General features: G+C 35.7%; 2 protein-coding genes and 2 long non-coding RNA genes across 5 annotated transcripts; all 4 read left to right on the forward strand.

The window, feature by feature from the left end:
• Window positions 271–768, forward strand: LOC110266889. Its single transcript, XM_021111934.1, has one exon. It carries the CDS (start codon window positions 271–273, stop codon window positions 766–768), a length of 498 nt encoding a protein of 165 aa, XP_020967593.1.
• Window positions 3,516–17,837, forward strand: LOC110266690. Of its 2 annotated transcripts, XR_002354176.1 has the most exons (4): window positions 3,516–3,650; window positions 3,981–4,054; window positions 9,378–9,492; window positions 17,826–17,837. It is a non-coding gene; the product is annotated as an uncharacterized LOC110266690 (long non-coding RNA). The 2 variants fall into 2 exon arrangements; XR_002354177.1 differs by lacking the exon at window positions 17,826–17,837 and having other exon boundaries at window positions 3,518–3,650; window positions 9,378–9,677.
• LOC107616700 (centromere-associated protein E-like) lies at window positions 10,312–12,481 on the forward strand. The gene is made up of 3 exons (XM_021111633.1): window positions 10,312–11,230; window positions 11,848–11,943; window positions 12,088–12,481. The coding sequence occupies exons 1-2, from the start codon at window positions 10,644–10,646 to the stop codon at window positions 11,876–11,878; spliced, it is 618 nt and encodes a 205-aa protein (XP_020967292.1). The 5' UTR covers window positions 10,312–10,643; the 3' UTR covers window positions 11,879–11,943; window positions 12,088–12,481.
• LOC110266689 lies at window positions 12,851–14,183 on the forward strand. The gene is made up of 2 exons (XR_002354175.1): window positions 12,851–13,049; window positions 13,197–14,183. It is a non-coding gene; the product is annotated as an uncharacterized LOC110266689 (long non-coding RNA).

The raw sequence follows: 18,126 nt of genomic DNA on the forward strand, positions 1-18,126 counted from the left end.
TTGCTGAGGATAGATGACTTAATCAATCAGTTGCAAGGAGCTACGGTGTTTCCAAAAATTGATTTTAGATCCGGATACCATCAGATAAGGGTGATGGAGGATGATATTCCAAAAAATGCGTTTAGCACGCACTAAGGAATGTCATAACAGACTATTTAGATGTTGGACGATATGCTAAGGACGTGTGTGCTGGATCAACTGGGAAGTTGGGACCATTACATGCCATTGGTGGAATTTGCGTACAACAACAGCTTTTATACGAGTATCGGAATGGCTCCGTATGAGGCTTTGTATGGACGGAAGTGGCAGTCTCCTCTGTGTTGGTATGAAGCCAGTGAAGCAAGTGTGTTAGGGACAGATCTGGTAGCCGAGACAACTGAGAAGATTAAACAGATTAGAGTTGGAATCTTGACTGCACAAAGCCGACAGAAAAGTTATGCAGATCAGAGAAGGAAACCGTTGGAATTTGAAGTGGGCGAGCATATATTTCTAAGGGTTACTTCGACAACTGGGATTGGAAGCGTGATTAAAACTAAAAAGTTGAATTCGAGGTACATTGGGCCTTTTGAGGTCTTGAGGCAAGTCAGGCCGGTGGCTTATCAAGTAGCTTTGCAGCCATATTTGTCTAACTTTCATGACGTATTTCACGTGTCCCAACTCCGTAAGTACACGTCCGATGCGGCTCATGTGTTAGATCCCGAGTCGGAGAACTTGACATTTCATGTAACACCATTGCGGATTGACGACACTAGTGTGAAGAAACTGTGAGGAAAAGAAGTTTAATTGATCAAAGTTGCTTGGAGAAGAGCGGGAGTGGAAGAGCATACTTGGGAATTGGAGTCCGAGATGCGGAAGGATTATCCCGAGCTATTCTCAGGTAATCACTAAATTTTGACGACAAAATCTCTTATTTGGTGGGGAGAATACAATAACCGCATTTAATTAACCACTTAATTAAATAAATTAATTGCCCAAAATAGGATCCAAAACTTTAGAATGTTAATTAGAAAATTTAAATATGATTTTTGGACTCAGTATATTTTTTTGAGTTGGAAAATATAATTTTTTGTGAAAAATTGCGCCAAAACGCGTACCAGAAAAGTGGCCGGCAGTATCGGCTTAAATCTGTCCAGTATTGTGTGAGAGCAGTAAAAACAGTCAAAAAACTTAGAAAATTACTTAAAGTTGAAAATTGGGCGCTAAATCTAAAGGTTTTACCCAAAATAGGGTCAAATGGGCCAAAAATGCTAACGGGTTGGACTGGCCCAAATTGAGCCCAAGCCCAACATATATAAACCCATTAATGAACCCAATTCTGCTCATAACTCACACACACTAAACCTAGCAGCTGGAAATTGAAAGAAAGGAAGGAGGAGAAACACTATTCACTCCTCTCTTCAATTGGCCATAACTTAAGTTACGGAGCTCCTATTCGCGTGCCGTTTACGGCTACGCAAAACTCTTGCCAAGCCCGTTAGTTTTATCTAACCAATGTGGTAAAAATCTCGAGAATCCCTGCCCAATTTTCTGCCCTTGTAAAATTCGAATTTTAGGTTTTGATTTTGAGTGAAATTTTGTGTTTTGGTTGTTTAGGTACTAACCATTAGTGAGGAATTATTGGGTTCTATCCCAAATTTCAGTGGATAAGGTAAAGTTTCTCAAAAACCCATGTAGTTTGGTATATTGTGAATATTAGGTTTTATTTTTTTATGAAATATATGATGTTAGTTTGAGCATTCGTGCTTGTTGTTGTCTTGGATAATTGGAAGCATTTGGATTGGAATTGGTGGCTTGATTTTGGTTGAAAGCTTGTTTGGGCTCAAATTTGGTGTGTTGAGCACATTGAGAATTGGCCAACGTATGATTTTGGTTTTCTCTATATAATATGTAATATTTCTAGACCCTTAGGCTAGTGGACCATTGGATAGGTTTGAATTGTTGATAATAGATTATGATATTTGATGCTTGTGATGATTTTGATGACTTGTGATAAGAATTGTTGATGTTGAAGCTGGATTATGGTAATCATGAAGTGATGCTTATGAGTAGTGAGATTGTGTTAAATTTGTTGATATTGGAATCTTGATGTAGAAATTGTGGAATTGTTGAGTTATGGTGGATGACTTAATTTAAAGTAGATGTTGAATTGATTGAATTGTGATGGAAAGGTAAAGTATATTATTTGGTTTGATTGTGAGTTTTGAAAGTTTGAGAACCTAGCTAACTTTTGGTGAAAATCAAATATTAGTGAATTTTGGTGGATTATAACTTGAGACTCAGTTTTCGAAATTGGTTGAAGTTTGTCTTAAATTAAAGTTCATTTAAAGATCTTTAAATTGAAATAAAGTTTGAGAAAAATGGAATTTTGTAGAGGAAGTTATGAACGTTTAAGTTTGGTGTTTAAAACTAATTTCTGCAACTTTACAGAATTTTGCAAATCTGGGATAGCATGCGTGCACGGGCACCCTATAGGCGGGCGTGCGTCTCTGGTAGGCCCTCATGCGTACACGCTCTATGCAATGTGTACGCGAGATGGACCAAAACGCAAGGATGCGTACGTGGCCTCCTGCACCATACGCAAGTGATGGTTTCTGTCCAGCACCCCGCGTACGCGACCTGGGGTCACGTACGCGTGATAATCAAAAATTGAGGTGTGTGTACGCATGGAGCCTGTTTTGCTGAAAAATGATTCTTCTTCATTTTTAAGGGTTCTCGTGCTTTCTAGACTTTTTTAAATTGCTGTTTGAGATTGCTACCTAGAATTTAGGCTCTAAGGCTAACAGAGATGAGTTATGTAACACCCCGAAGTTTTAAAAATTAAATAATTAGTTATTTATGAGTTATTATAAATGTTATTAATCATAACAATCGCATATTCCTTTCCATTCATTCATTCTTGTCACGGACAAGAAGAAAAAAGAAAGACGGGAGAGAGAGTGTGAGCTTTCATGGAATCGTGGCCCTCACCAAATATTTCGAGCTTGATTTTTTGATATTCGTAACTTCAATAAAAAATCTAATGCAATAAAATTATTGGTATCTTCCTCCATTATGTGTTGGTGTCATTTTTGTTTGGTGGAAGTTGACGATGACGTAGCTCCCCTTTCCCTTGAGTTCGGTCAATGGAGTTCTAAGAGTCATAGACGATTTCTGACGTTTTCTTCTTCAACTGCTCGGTCAGAAAACTTTTTCGAAGTTTTTGTTATTTTGTTTTCGTACAAAGGAAGAGTTTGGTTATTTTATAATAATTAAATGTAAATTTGATAAGTGCACATAAAAATTTAATCTTTACCGACAAATATTTAGCGGCCATATTAATATAGCCATAATTTCTCTTGTTAAATGACTTTTTTTCCCGGCAAATAAATAATTGCCTTTAATACTTCATTTGTAACGTCAATTACATGAATGGTCACTAACTAATTATTAACTTTGCCTGTAGTTCTTCTTCTTTCAATCCTTTTTTAATTATTTTAATTATAAAGAATATCACTTTCTCCGTTGAGGCCATTTTCTCATTTCTCACATTTCATCCCTCTTTACTGTATCAGTGCCTCCATCACCTCACTTTGCTATCGCAACCTCTTCACTTTGCCGTCGCCGCCATCTCCTCCTCTTCCTCACACCAAGTTCTACACCGAACGACTCAAGTAACATTATTGGCTACCACCTCATCCTCAATCTGCGTTGGTTGTCGCTAGTTCATGTCACAGTCTCTGTCGATGGCTTGAAGCCTCGTGTGGTGGTTTCTATCGCCGCCTCTGTCATACATTATGATCTCTAGTTTCAGTTCGCACCTCAGTAACCTTTTCATCCATTTCTTATTCAATTGTGGTTCCTTATTTGAGAAATTCTCATTTTCTAGGGTTTATGTGATTCATGCTAACTAATCCATTCTTGCATATCATCATGCGCCGATTTGTATGCTCCAGGAGAAATTAATTTGAAATTTGGATTTACTAGTGTGAGGCTGGCTTTAGGCTCAGTGAATTTGCATACTCCCCATTTCGGTCCTCCTTTAAAGATGTCAACCATGGCACCTGAAGCATACAAGGTGAAGGTTGTGGTAGGTTTAGAGAAGGGGGGTTGAATCTATGCCTTCCTTTTAAGTTGCTGTTATGACCCCTTTTAAACAAACTTTCAATTTTGATTCAGTTTGTACTCAGTAGTGAAAATTTATGAGACAATTTATTTTTGTCTCATGAATATCAGAAAACAGAACACAGCAGAGAAAAGAAAAGCTAACACCAGCATGTATCCTGGTTCCGTTGCCTTGTGCTATGCAACCTATGTCCAGTCTCCTCCACAACTATGGAAGAATTTCACTATAGTTAACAGTATTACATACACCAATTCCACAGGATTGACCCAATCCTTTCACATTCAAGTTCTAACCTAACTTGACATTGGCTATGCTAATACCTAACTATTCACTCTTAGTGCTAACCCAAATAAGAAAGGGATACCTCACAGGTACAAGATACAAGACATAAACATACCTAAAGAAATCTGAAAATAACTCTAGGCTTTTCTCTCAAGTATTTCACTCAGCCTTTTTCCACTCATGGCTTTTACTTGAGCTTTCTCACAATGCCTTTTCTCACTAGAAATTACAGAAAGATAAACTTAAAAAAGTACATTACAATCAGTAAAATATGAAGGAGATTGACTTTATCAGCAGCCTCTTTGCTATGTGCAAAACCAGATTCGCAAACCTCAGATACAGTTCTTCAGTATTGGCCGAATGCTTCTTTGAAAGAAAGCATTATCCAAGTAGAGGAACTTCTCTTCAGAACACTATTCTCACACTCTGGTTTTCTCTCCTTGCTTCTGAATGAGCAGAAAGTCTTCTTTTATCTCCTTGCATGTTACTGGGCTGCTCTCCCTAGGTCAACTTTTTGAGCTGTGTGCTTTCAGCTTACCACGTCACTTTTCCAGTTAATTTCCAAATTAGAAATTTGAGTATGACTTTTTCTTGCTTGACCAAAAGCCTCAGGGAAGCAAAGAAAACTATTTTCAATGGTGAACCCAGATCTGAACCCTTGAGATACTTCTTGGTCTCCAAGAAACAATCTTGATCATTGATATACAGCAGTGGTGAACAGAGATTACTTTCTTTATTTATCCCAAATTAGGGATTTCCAAGTTGTCTCCTTTTTGCTTGACCGAAGACATTTGACATCATAAACAGATGTTTTCAATGGTAAAACCCTATCTCAGCCATTAAAAACCAACTTGGTCCCGAAGATACACTTGTGACCGTGGATACACAGCAGATTAGAGCAGAAATCAACTTTTTCTTCTTACCCATTTTTGGAATGGCAGAGTGTTGGGAAGAAGAGAAGTAGATCTGATACATGCACTATCTATGTACCACATGTCCTTTTTGTTCTTGGATGCTAGGCAAATCTGCATGAAGAGTTTCAAGTAGCCTTAGGTATCCAAACTAATTTGGGTCCTTTGAAGTTAATCCATCTTGGTTGCCCAAGTGCATTGAAATCACAAACAACATTATAGACTTTGTTTCCTACAACTCTCTTTTCAATGAAGCATTGTGCATATGAGTGACCAAATTTCTTGCAATTAACACAATGATTTTCTGATGTGCGTTGCTGAAACTGAGGTGAGTTATATTGCTTGAAATGATTAAAGTGTTGAAATTTTCTGGTTTTTGAAGGAGATGCATTTCTTTTGACAAACTGATTTTTATTAAAGTTATTCCTCTTTGCAAGAGCATTTTCACCAGAATTTCTTTGAACATTTTTACCTTTTGAATATGAGGTTTTGTTGTAAAATGGTGTTTTCTTGAAAGCATTCTCATTTTTCGAAATGTAACCCAAACCTGGCCGGTTTGAACTCGGTTCAGTTCTTGGTGAAGGCTCAGTTTCACTTGTGTATACTTCATCAAATTTTTCTTCAAATGTTGGAGCATTTTCAATACCAGATTTGTTTGGTATGATTTTGGTATTTGATGAAGAAGCCACAAATTTTATAGAGGAAATATTAGAAACTACATCTTCCTTGGCTATGTAGCCTAAACCAGATTTTTCAAACAAAGGTCTTTGACTTGCAAGTAATTTGTCCAAGTTACTAGAACCTTGAGCAAATTTTACTAAGTCACCATTCAATCTTTTAATCATATCATTTAATCTTTCATTTTCAGCAATTAACTCATGAGAAGGATCCACAATGTGCTTTCCTTTTAATTTTTCAAGTTCAGATTTTAGAAATCTATTTTCCTCAATAATGTCCAAAGCACATTCAGTTTCCTTCACTTTTTCTTTTAGAAAATCATTTTCAGTTCTTAACACATCTCTTTCAGATCTGCATTTATTGTACTTATCAAGCAGTTTTGATGTGTTTGAAGTGAGATCATCAATAATAGCTTGCAAGTCCTCAATGGTCAAATCATAATAATTTACCTCATCAAGGTTGTTGTTTCCAGCCATGAAGCAGTCTTTATCATCTCCTTCAGATTCTTCTTCTTCATTTGAGTCATTCTCAAGATCCTCCCAAGCTGCCATGAGCACTCTCTTCCTTTCTTTCTTACCTTTGTCCTCCTTTTTGAACTTTGGACAGTTTAGCTTGAAATATCCAGCCTCCTTGCAATGATGACACGTCACTTTGCTCAAGTCAATCTTGTGCTCCTTTGAACTTGAACCCTTGTATTTGTCCTTGTTCTTCATCATCCTTCTAAATCTCCTAGCAAAAAACAAAAGCTTGTCATCTAAAATACCATCACTAGACTCACTCTCTTTCGGTTCTATTTGTGACTTGAGGGCTATTCCCTTTTTCTTTGAGTTTGTGTTTGTGTGTGTGGCTTCATAGGCAAGGAGTTTTCCTCTCAGCTCATCATAGGTTATGGGACTTATGTTGTTACTCTCGGTTAGGACAGTGGCAATGTTTTTCTATTCTTTTGTGAGGCTTCTAAGGAGTTTTCTCACCAAGGTTTGTTCTGCATAGTTTGTACCCATAGCATCAAGGTTGTTGATTATGATTGAGAATCTCTCAAACGCTTCATCAATGCTTTCTCCATCCTTCATGCTAAACATCTCGTACTCTTTTCGCAGCATATCAATCCTCGTTTCTTTGACTTGTTTAGTGCCTTCGTGTGTAACCTGAAGTTTTTCCCAGATTTCTTTGGCTGTCTTGCATGTAGACACCTTCCGGTACTCTTCAAAACTGATAGCACAGTGAAGAAGGTTGATTGCTTTAGCATTCAGCTCTATCTTCTTCTTATCATCTTCATTCCATTCAGCTTCTTCTTTTGGAGTCACCACTCCATCAGCACTTGTTTTTGTTGGGATCTTGGGACCGCTCACGACAATCTTCCATATGTTATAGTCAATAGATTGGATGAAAATCCTTATCCTTTCTTTCCAGTAGGAATGGTTCTTCCCGTTGAAGAAAGGTGGCCGGTTGTTTGACTGGCCTTCAGTGAGGGTGTAGGCAACTGTGGTTGTGCCCAGGTTGTTCACCATTGGATCTTTGCTCTAAGCGGTTAAGCTTGATTTTTGAAACCTTAGCTCCTGATACCAATTGAAGGTTGTGGTAGGTTTAGAGAAGGGGGGTTGAATCTATGCCTTCCTTTTAAGTTGCTGTTATGACCCCTTTTAAACAAACTTTCAATTTTGATTCAGTTTGTACTCAGCAGCGAAAATTTATGAGACAATTTATTTTTGTCTCATGAATATCAGAAAACAGAACACAGCAGAGAAAAGAAAAGCTAACACCAGCATGTATCCTGGTTCCGTTGCCTTGTGCTATGCAACCTATGTCCAGTCTCCTCCACAACTATGGAAGAATTTTACTATAGTTAACAGTATTACATACACCAATTCCACAGGATTGACCCAATCCTTTCACATTCAAGTTCTAACCTAACTTGACATTGGCTATGCTAATACCTAACTATTCACTCTTAGTGCTAACCCAAATAAGAAAGGGATACCTCACAGGTACAAGATACAAGACATAAACATACCTAAAGAAATCTGAAAATAACTCTAGGCTTTTCTCTCAAGTATTTCACTCAGCCTTTTTCCACTCATGGCTTTTACTTGAGCTTTCTCACAATGCCTTTTCTCACTAGAAATTACAGAAAGATAAACTTAGAAAAGTACATTACAATCAGTAAAATATGAAGGAGATTGACTTTATCAGCAGCCTCTTTGCTATGTGCAAAACCAGATTCGCAAACCTCAGATACAGTTCTTCAGTATTGGCCGAATGCTTCTTTGAAAGAAAGCATTATCCAAGTAGAGGAACTTCTCTTCAGAACACTATTCTCACACTCTGGTTTTCTCTCCTTGCTTCTGAATGAGCAGAAAGTCTTCTTTTATCTCCTTGCATGTTACTGGGCTGCTCTCCCTAAGTCAACTTTTTGAGCTGTGTGCTTCCAGCTTACCACGTCACTTTTCCAGTTAATTTCCAAATTAGAAATTTGAGTATGACTTTTTCTTGCTTGACCAAAAGCCTCAGGGAAGCAAAGAAAACTATTTTCAATGGTGAACCCAGATCTGAACCCTTGAGATACTTCTTGGTCTCCAAGAAACAATCTTGATCATTGATGTACAGCAGTGGTGAACAGAGATAACTTTCTTTATTTATCCCAAATTAGGGATTTCCAAGCTGTCTCCTTTTTGCTTGACCGAAGACATTTGACATCATAAACAGATGTTTTCAATGGTAAAACCCTATCTCAGCCATTAAAAACCAACTTGGTCCCGAAGATACACTTGTGACCGTGGATACACAGCAGATTAGAGCAGAAATCAACTTTTTCTTCTTACCCATTTTTGGAATGGCAGAGTGTTGGGAAGAAGAGAAGTAGATCTGATACATGCAAGAGGAAATGGGTTACCTTTAACATAAGCTTGATTTGGTTTGGGTTTTCTGATTTGACTTCTGTGTTTCAAGCTTAATCCTTCTCTCTCTTGCTTCTTTGGTGATAAGCTTATGGAAGAAGCTTTCTTTTTCTCTTTCTCACTTTTTGAAAGTTCAGTGATTTGACTGGGACAGGGAAGAGAAGAACTTTGCTTTGGTAAAAGCAAGTGAGAGGGAATGAAGGATTCAATCTTGTATGAGAAGCTTTGTGGGATGGACACGGGCTTGGATCGGGTTTTTATTAAGCAACCCGTTTGGCCCATCTGGCTTCTTTCTTTGCTTTTTCTTGGACTTCTAATTTTTTGCTTTCACCCCACCATCCTTGCCATTTGCTTTTCATTCCATTTGGGCTATAAGATTTAATTTGGCCTGTAACTATAAATAATTAGTAATATAAAATTTATAATTAATCAACACTAATTATTTATTTTGCCCAAAAATAATATTTTTCATCACTAATTAATTTAGTTAATTTTTTAACTCAACACAAGGAGGTAGTCCTTCAGGCAAAAGAACATATTAAGGTAGGGGATATTCACTTTGGTAGTGGAAAAATTCCAGCCTTGTTTCGTGTATTCTGTTAATCTATAATCTCCTCCTCTATTGGTTGCTGTTTTTTTGTTATCAGTTTTGAATTTCATTCTTGCTCTGTTTTTTAGATGTTCTCCAAGCTCTTGGCTAATGCTATCTTATTGTATGTAGCCGTCTCTGTCAATGGTAAAAAAAATTATGACCTTGATAAAAAGTGAAGAATAGATAGTTTTTGGGTCCATTTACACAGTCCCACTTAATTCTTTTTGCAGTCTCCTTGCATTATATATGTTGTAGTCCCTAATATTGCTATGACTTATAACACCCCTGTGCCTGAGCTTGAAATTTTAATTAATATAAATAATTATAATTATTTTTGTAAATGAAAGTGGAAAACAGAATAATGAGGATTTAAAGAAGAGTGAAGTGACAACATGTGACACCTTTCCCTTCTTATTAAGTCAAGATTGATGATCAGAGTCAATTTAACCCTCCAAAAAAGTACACCATTAATTGTATCATGCAAAGTCCAGATGAAATATACATGAGTTTTGCTGTTTGGTGTGACTTGTGGACTTAACTGATCCAGTCAAGTACTTTTTCCAGGCCTAGTTGCAGTTTCAGAAGGGGAGAAAATATGTAAGTAAGATCATTCTTAAATCCTGTGTTAAGGAAACTATTACTTTAGACACATACTAATGTCTCCCATCATTTTCATTAGGCATCTGCTGTTTTAAACTCAATTATTATACTGTCAAATATGTCTATCATTATTGAATCAATTGGGATCTATCTATGGCCAAAAATCATGTGAGTTTATTGTAATGTAGGACTCAGTTTCATTAATTATAGTTATTTTCTTATTGGTTTTTTTCTTTTCACAATTGCAGAGAGGCAAAGGAGAACCAAAACCCCATTATAGTAATGGTAGAAGATAAGGGATTCTCTGTCTTGGATAATAGATTTGGGTATGACAAGAAGAGTGACACTGATATTATGTATACTATGTATTTTGGTGTTTCTTGTGCGTTTTTTGCACTCCAAGCACTCATAAAACCACATGTTGAGGTTGAAAAATGGAGTGAAATCCATGACAGCATACTCCAAGGGAGTGCACAGCTGCTTGGGTTGATTGTGTGGAAGGTTCAGAAAGGGGTTCCGGATGGAGAAGAATATAGGTCTTCAAGCTCAGGAATGCTGAGAGAAAGATTGAGAATCTCAAGAAGATGAGGCATGAGGATGCAAAGGCCAATGAGAAAGTTGTGGGGATCTTTGATACACAGGAGCAGAGTTGGTTGCATGAAAGACGGAAACTTCGGCAGCACATTGGGGCTCTGATGAATGAGCTGAGAGTATTTGAAAAGAAAAAGGATGAGGTTATCTCTGAAATGAGCCAGAAATTGAAGGAAATAGAGGATTTGCTGGAGTCCAGGGACAAAGTGATTCAAGAAGGGGAGCAGAAGAGGAAGAAGTTGGAGGAAAATCTTGCAAAGGCTGAAAGGGAAGCAGAAGAATTGAGAGAATCTGTTAAGCTTGAAGTTCAGGAACACTCCTCTGATCTCAGGAAGCACAAAACTACCTTCATTGAGCTGGTGTCAAACCAACGACAGCTAGAAGCGGAGCTTGGCCGCGCCATGAAGCAGTTGGAGGCTGCAAAGCAGGAGCTCGGTTCAGTCTTGGAGAAGAAGGAGGAGTCAAAATTGTTGGCCCAAAAATTGTCTATTGAGATTGTATTTTGGTTGAAATTTTGCATTTGTGTCTTTATGCATCCGACCTGTTCGACGAAATGCTTCATCCATCTAAGGAAATCAAGGTAAACCTTTATGCTTATTCCTTTGAGTCTCTATCTTAGTGTATGTTAAGTTTCAATTTTAGGGTTTGTGTAATCATGAAATTCTTATTCATTTTCTTGTAAACTTAATATTTGTCTTGTAATATAGTTTGAGTCATGAAAATGTAAAAGCTTATTACGAGAAAGAATAAGGTGTTACATATATTCCTAATTTATATGTTCAATTAATCCTCTACTGCTGTGTGTAATAATTCTTTTGTACTTTTATTTTAATTCTTAAAAGAAAATCATTGTTTCTTATCCTAATAATAGGTAAGAGATATAAAGGTAGCATATAGGATTGAATTGAATAGGAAAGTTTATTATTACTATAGCTAACTAGTTTATTATGTAATTGAAGTTAAAATGAACAAAACTTGAAATAAAATAGTTATGCAAACTTCAAACACGTTTGCTTTGCTTTATTTGATTTGGAGCTTTGACTATAAATAGAACAATGCAAAATGCTTTTGGTTAGCTGAGTGACGTGTTTCTTCTAGCTTTTATATGGATTTTTCAGATAGACATAGAAATCAAATCCTATAGAATGCTATTAGTTATTTGACCTGGTATTGTACCTTTTCTCTCATATATTTTAGGGTGAATTCAACTCCGGTAAATCAACGGTGATTAATGCACTTCTTGGGGAAAGATACCTGAAAGAGGGAGTTGTTCCAACTACTAATGAGAAAGAAGTAAGTCGGTTAATTTCTTGATTCTGTTCTGTTTCTTCCTTGTCCTGTACGAATATCACAATTTTTATATTATAGACTTACATAATATATTCTATCCAATTGTATGTGCTCTGAGTAATTCTTTTACATTCTTTTTGAAAACAGATGACAATTGTTGATACGCCTGGAACTAAAGTGATTCTTCAGAGGCAACAACGTCTCACAGAGGAATTCGTACCACGCGCTAACTTGTGACACAAGATTGCCGATATGCCAAGCAGGACTTAGCTGCAGTGAATGGTATTGTCAATAGTGTAAATGATTTTGCAATGGATATGGAAACCGAGAGCCTTTCTTGGAGGAGACAAACTTCTTCTTTGGTAATTGGTATGTTTTAAGTTCATAATTTTTTTGATCATGACAATTTTTTTCCCTCTTAATTGATTTGCTATTGGTATGCTGTGGGATATTACCAGATTGAGACTACAAAATCACGTGCTATGGAGCTCATTGAATCTACTCTACTATTGTCAAATCTTGATATTGTTGCTTCATTTAATTATTGGAGGATATTCCTTTTCCTCTTTTTCTTTTTTTATCCTTAAATTGAAAATTTAATCATTAAAATAGTTTATTATAGCCTGCACCAGAGTCCCTTATATCACCGTTGCCTTGCTTATCATTGGCATTGCCCTTGGTTCCATAGGTATCTTCCCCTCTTGTCTTATTATAGTTGACCTTTTCTCTCAGTATTTATCTTTTGAATTTCAAGCATCAGGTTTTTTGTTTCAAAAGGAAACCCATATGGGGGAAGTTAATTTTGCTGGATAAGGATAGGCTGCCTTGTCTGTGTACAAAGGGGTGAAGAAAAAAAGAGAGGAGACAACATATTTACCTAATTTGACATGTCATTTGGATCAGTATGAAAATGATCAAGACAAACTAAGGAGTTGTTTTTGGGGGAGATGGGGGGATCTAATAATCTATACACTGTTTACATAATAAGCACCTATTTGCCTTTCATTTTTTTATTGGAGTAGAAGTGCATGATTGATTAATTGTTAACTCCTGAACAGAGTAAGGTACTCATCATCAGCTGGAAAAGATTGGGGATGGAATTCGTATTTGTATGTTTGTTCTCTTTTTATTCAATTTATTCTGAAATTTGAGCACTTGCTATTAAAAGAAAAACAAGTGCTTTTCATTTTACTGCTTTGAAACATGCGTATTGACATGTTGAAACAAGATCATTAAAACCTCTTTTTTCTCCGCAGAGAAGAGAGTGTCTAATCTCTTACCAATTTGCCGTAGGAGTTAAGGCTGTGACATCCTTTTCTTCAAATTCTAGCTTTCTCACAAGCTGATATCGTCCCTTAAGCTTTACTTGGTCCAATAATAATGGTAATGAAGGCATATATTATTAGTTGTATGCTTTATATATTTTCTAGGATTCTTTAAATTTTTTATATGTATAAATTAAAGTTTTCAAACACTAAGTAGTCCTTTATTTACACATATATTTTAATCTGCATAGTTTTTATAATAATATACACTCATTTTTCAACAATTTTAGGTTGTAAAAAGCAAGTTCTTATAGCTAACTTGTATAGGTTTATCTGGCTACAGGGAGTGCAATGAATAAGGGTCGGGCAGGGAGAAGGGATTGCTAAAGTTTTTCTGAGCATTATTTTATTACTTTCTTTTTTCCACTGCCATCACTTTAATTTTGACGTATACAGTTATCATGAGGGAACAAACTATATACGTAAGCCCAAATTCAAATACATGTTCTGTGAAAAGCTTCCATAACATAAAGATATTTGCTCAAGCTTGGAAGTGATTTTAGCTTTGATTGAATGGTGTTACTGTTTATTACTTTTTGTTAAAACTGAGATGCAGAACTAGCTAGGATGTGGATTGATGGAAGATAGTATTGGTTATTTAGATGTATGATCTGATTTATTTCTTATCTGCATGTGGCTCTTGTCATATTTTGCTGAAGAGCGTTCTGATTGAACCAACAAGTAGAAATACTAGCATCGGATTAGCTTTCATGGCCGTAGCCAAGGGTTACAAGGTCAAAATTACAATGCCTGCTTCAATGAGTCTCGAAAGGAGAATCACTCTGTTGGCTTTCGGGGCTGAGTTGGTTCTGACAAACCCTGCAAAGGGAATGAAGAGATTGTGGCTAAGACTTCCAATTCCTACATGCCTCAGCAATTTGTGTATATAATGTAGATTTACTCTTAAATCCTTTTTTTCTTGTAGTATTTAGTTGTTTAAATTTGTATTATGTTTTATTACTTTTCAAGAGAAAGTTTTGTATAAATATTTTGAATTTAATAAAATATTTTATTTTGTAATAATTAATTTTAGTATATTTATATTATGTACAATAATAATAATTGTTGGTAAAAATTTGAAATTTTAGAAAAAGGAGAGGTTGTTATTTCTAAAAGAGTGAGTATAATTAAAAAAATTTTAAGATTTTAGCGGCAATAGTAATGGCAACTAAAAGTGAATAACATAATTTTAGAATTATTTTTAGTGGCCATATAAATTGCCGGTAAAATGGGTTTTGGCGGCAATAGTAATTGTCACTAAAAGTGAATAACATTGCAATATTAGAATTACTTTTAGTGGCCATATAAATTTCCAAAAAAATGTCCGCTAAAACTTATATACTTTTTGCGGCCATTAAAAAGGTTTTTACCGGCAAATGTTACAATTGCCGCTAAAACCTTTTAGCGGCGAAGCATAAGACGGCTAATGTCTAATTGCCGGTAAATGTATTAGTGGCTATTTTTATTGCCGCTAAAAGCAAAATAAATGGCCGCTAAAAGTGATTATTTTTGTAGTGGTGAATGGTGGTTTGATTGATTATTGTTGAGTTTGAATGAGTTTATGTTGAATTATTATTGTTGCTTGTGATTTGTTGGGTCAGCTATGTATGAACATCCAGTTGAACTATTTTGAGTGAATTTTGGGGCTGGTTTATGTGAAAATATTGAAAAATATTGATGAGGTTTGATGGCCAAGAGATTAAATGAAAAGTGTCGAAAAGTCGATAACAATAAAGCTTAAAAACGGACTTAAAACTCAAGCTGAAAACTTGAAGAATTTTGGAAATAGGGTTCAGTTCTTTGGTAAAGTTATAATCAGGGAAATAAAATTTATATTTGATATTGAAATAGTAATTTAATAAAAATTGAAGTTAGTTTTGTAATTATATACGTTTTGGGATATTTTGGAAATAATTAGGTAGTTCAGGGATAAAATGGGTATTTTAGAAAAGATGCAAAGTTATTTTGGTAATTATACTATATGTAAGAGTATTTTAATAAATTATAAGATATGTTGGGATAAAAATATAAATATTTTAGAAAGCTCAAAGATTCAAAATAATTTATAAAAGCTTAAGTTATAAGTTTTGAGTAAAAAAGAAAATCATTAATATTGTTATTAATTTAGTAAGATTATTATCAAAGTATTTTTTGAGATATATTATACATTAGTAATTTGTACTATAACAAAATAGAAGAGTTAAATAGTAACTTACTTAAAAGTTGTAGAAAGACGAACCTATGTTAAGAATCTTATGATTCACTATTCATAAAACATCAAGGGAGAGATGAGGGAAGAGTGTGAAGATAATTTCTGGTATTAAAACAAGGAAAATAAAAGAAGAAGAAAAGAAAAGATTAAAAGAATCTAAAGAACCTCTGCCACAAGAAAGCAGAGAGCAGGAATAAAAGAAACGAAAGAAAGAATGAAACGAAAAAGAGATAAGTAGAAATATTGTTTGACACTGAGAACGAGCTGAGATGATTGTGTACCTGCTGGAAATGAGCAGAGATATGGTGGTGAGTCCACCGAGATTTGCTTCCAGAGAAACATCGGCCAATCAAAGGGATGGTCGCACCTGTAAGACAAAGGTTGCTTACAGAGATTATCGATACCTACATTGGCCAGAGAGAGCCTCACCTATAAGACTGAGGTTGCTTACAGATGTTATGTTTGCATACATCGGCTCAAGAGAGTCGCACCTATAAGACAGAGGTTGCTTACAGAGGTTATGACACTGAAAACCAAACTCAGACAAAGCTATGTTAGGACTTGTATTGAGGTTCTTTGAATAAGTCTATGCATATAAAGCTATGTGAGTATATATACTTTTGTGATTAAGTGGTTTAAAACAAAGTCTCCTTTCTTAATAAGAGTTTCTGTTCGTATTCATGAAGGATCAATATTAACTAAACATAGTATATAATTAAAGGAATAGATGTAAGTAGCGCTCAAACTTTTAGTACGATCATGAGGTGCTAAAAGTTAGGGTGTTACAAGTTATTTGGTTGAATTTGGTAATTTTCTATCATGAGTTAGAAAATGGAGCCATAGGTTTCTGGAGTACTGAGGATGAAATAGTTGTGTGGATTGGAAGAGTACTATATGGATGATGAGTATGATGAGCTGTGGGAATGTTAATTGATAATATTGTGATGAGTCTGGGACTCGAAGAAAAATAATGAAATTATGGATATTGAAAGTGATCATGGAGGAATTTGGATATATTATTTTTACTGGTATTGTTGAGACGCTATGCGCCTGGAAAGGATGGCTGGTTAATCCCTCTTGTCGAGGTCGCGGCAGCGGGTTAAGGACGGTGGTTAATTCCACTTACCTTGAGATGTGAGGTCTTTGGCAAAGTATTCTGCTCGCATTCTTTCGGAATCACAAGAGTGTGCCGGGCACTATATCCCTGGACCGTGTGTCGGGCACAATATTCCTAGGGTTCCAACTCATATTCATGACCGAAAGGCGACATTCCCATGGGAATGTGCTGGGTTGGCAATTGAACTGACAATGTGATATCACAGCCAAATAGACAAGCATTCATCATGTGCATATTCTATATGTTTGTTTGCTTTGCCAACTTTCACTGTTTTCCTAATTGTATAACATGTCTAATTGCTTCTTGCTTACTTTCAATACATGATAAGTACTTGTTCTTTACTTGTATGAATTACTTGTGTTTTCTACTGAGATTGGGGAGCTTCGGTAGGCGGTGGCGATGGGATCGCATGGCGGTAAGGTTGGTGAAGACTGTGGGACAGCGGTGAACTGATAGTTTAAAAATCCCCTAAGTTTGATGACCTGTTTAATGATTTAACTACATGTTTCATAAGCTTGAGATGGATATGAAGTTCTAGTATTGCCTCTGGCATCCCGGAATCTTATATCTTACATTACTGGCCACTGTTACCATAATGAGAATCTCTGGTTCTCATTGCATAATTTGTTGTTGTTTTTCAGATGCAGGTCGTAACCCACCTCGGTGAGATGCGTGATGGTGACAAAGCGGAGGATTTTTATCATATTTTGGAGTCTTTTGGATATTTTGCTTAGTACTCTCACTTTTGTATTTATATTTGCCTTAGAAGCTTACTTTAAAAGAGATATGTTGTATACTGTTTTAACTTTCAAAACTCTGTATGTTTGTATATAACTAGTCAGCTTAAACTCTGCGGCTGAGGCTAATATCATATGATTATTATACTCTTATATCTACATATGAATTATTATCCTGTATCTATACCTTTTACCTTTTATGCTTTTAGCTTCGTGTGAACGTTTGTACTTTTGAAACTCTGTTTTAAGGTTATTCCATTATCAGGCTTCTAGAATTATTATTTATTCTATATATTATCATATAAACCTTAAAACTATTGTGACCTTCAATTATCCTTGGCTTTACGGCATGAGGTATGGCTTTGGATAATTAGGGTATTACAAGTGTAGTGGAACACTTTAGATGATACACGACAACTTAGTGGGAAATCACACCTTGATGAACTCAGGATACACCATGAAAATCATTAAAACATATGATGGATATATGTCAGGAGTTAAAGGTTGTTAGAAGCTAGGAGTTGATTAGCCTCTATCTCTTGTATACATATATAAATTCACTCCTCTCTTGTAAGAACTCATAACAGGAGCCTGTTTCTCTAACTCAATTATTAACCATGTTCTGCAGATCATACTTATTTTTGTGTTCTCTTTTATGTATTTACCAATGACTTTATGGCTTTGGGTATCCTCATGACCATGGCTGATGCATGAGCATCTTTCCTATCTTTTCCTAGTGAATTTGCATGTAATTTGTTAAGTTTTATCAAGAATTAATAATCTTTTAGCCACTAT

Source organism: Arachis ipaensis, chromosome B09 (assembly GCF_000816755.2).
Source record: "Arachis ipaensis cultivar K30076 chromosome B09, Araip1.1, whole genome shotgun sequence".
NCBI classification, from domain to species: domain Eukaryota; kingdom Viridiplantae; phylum Streptophyta; class Magnoliopsida; order Fabales; family Fabaceae; genus Arachis; species Arachis ipaensis.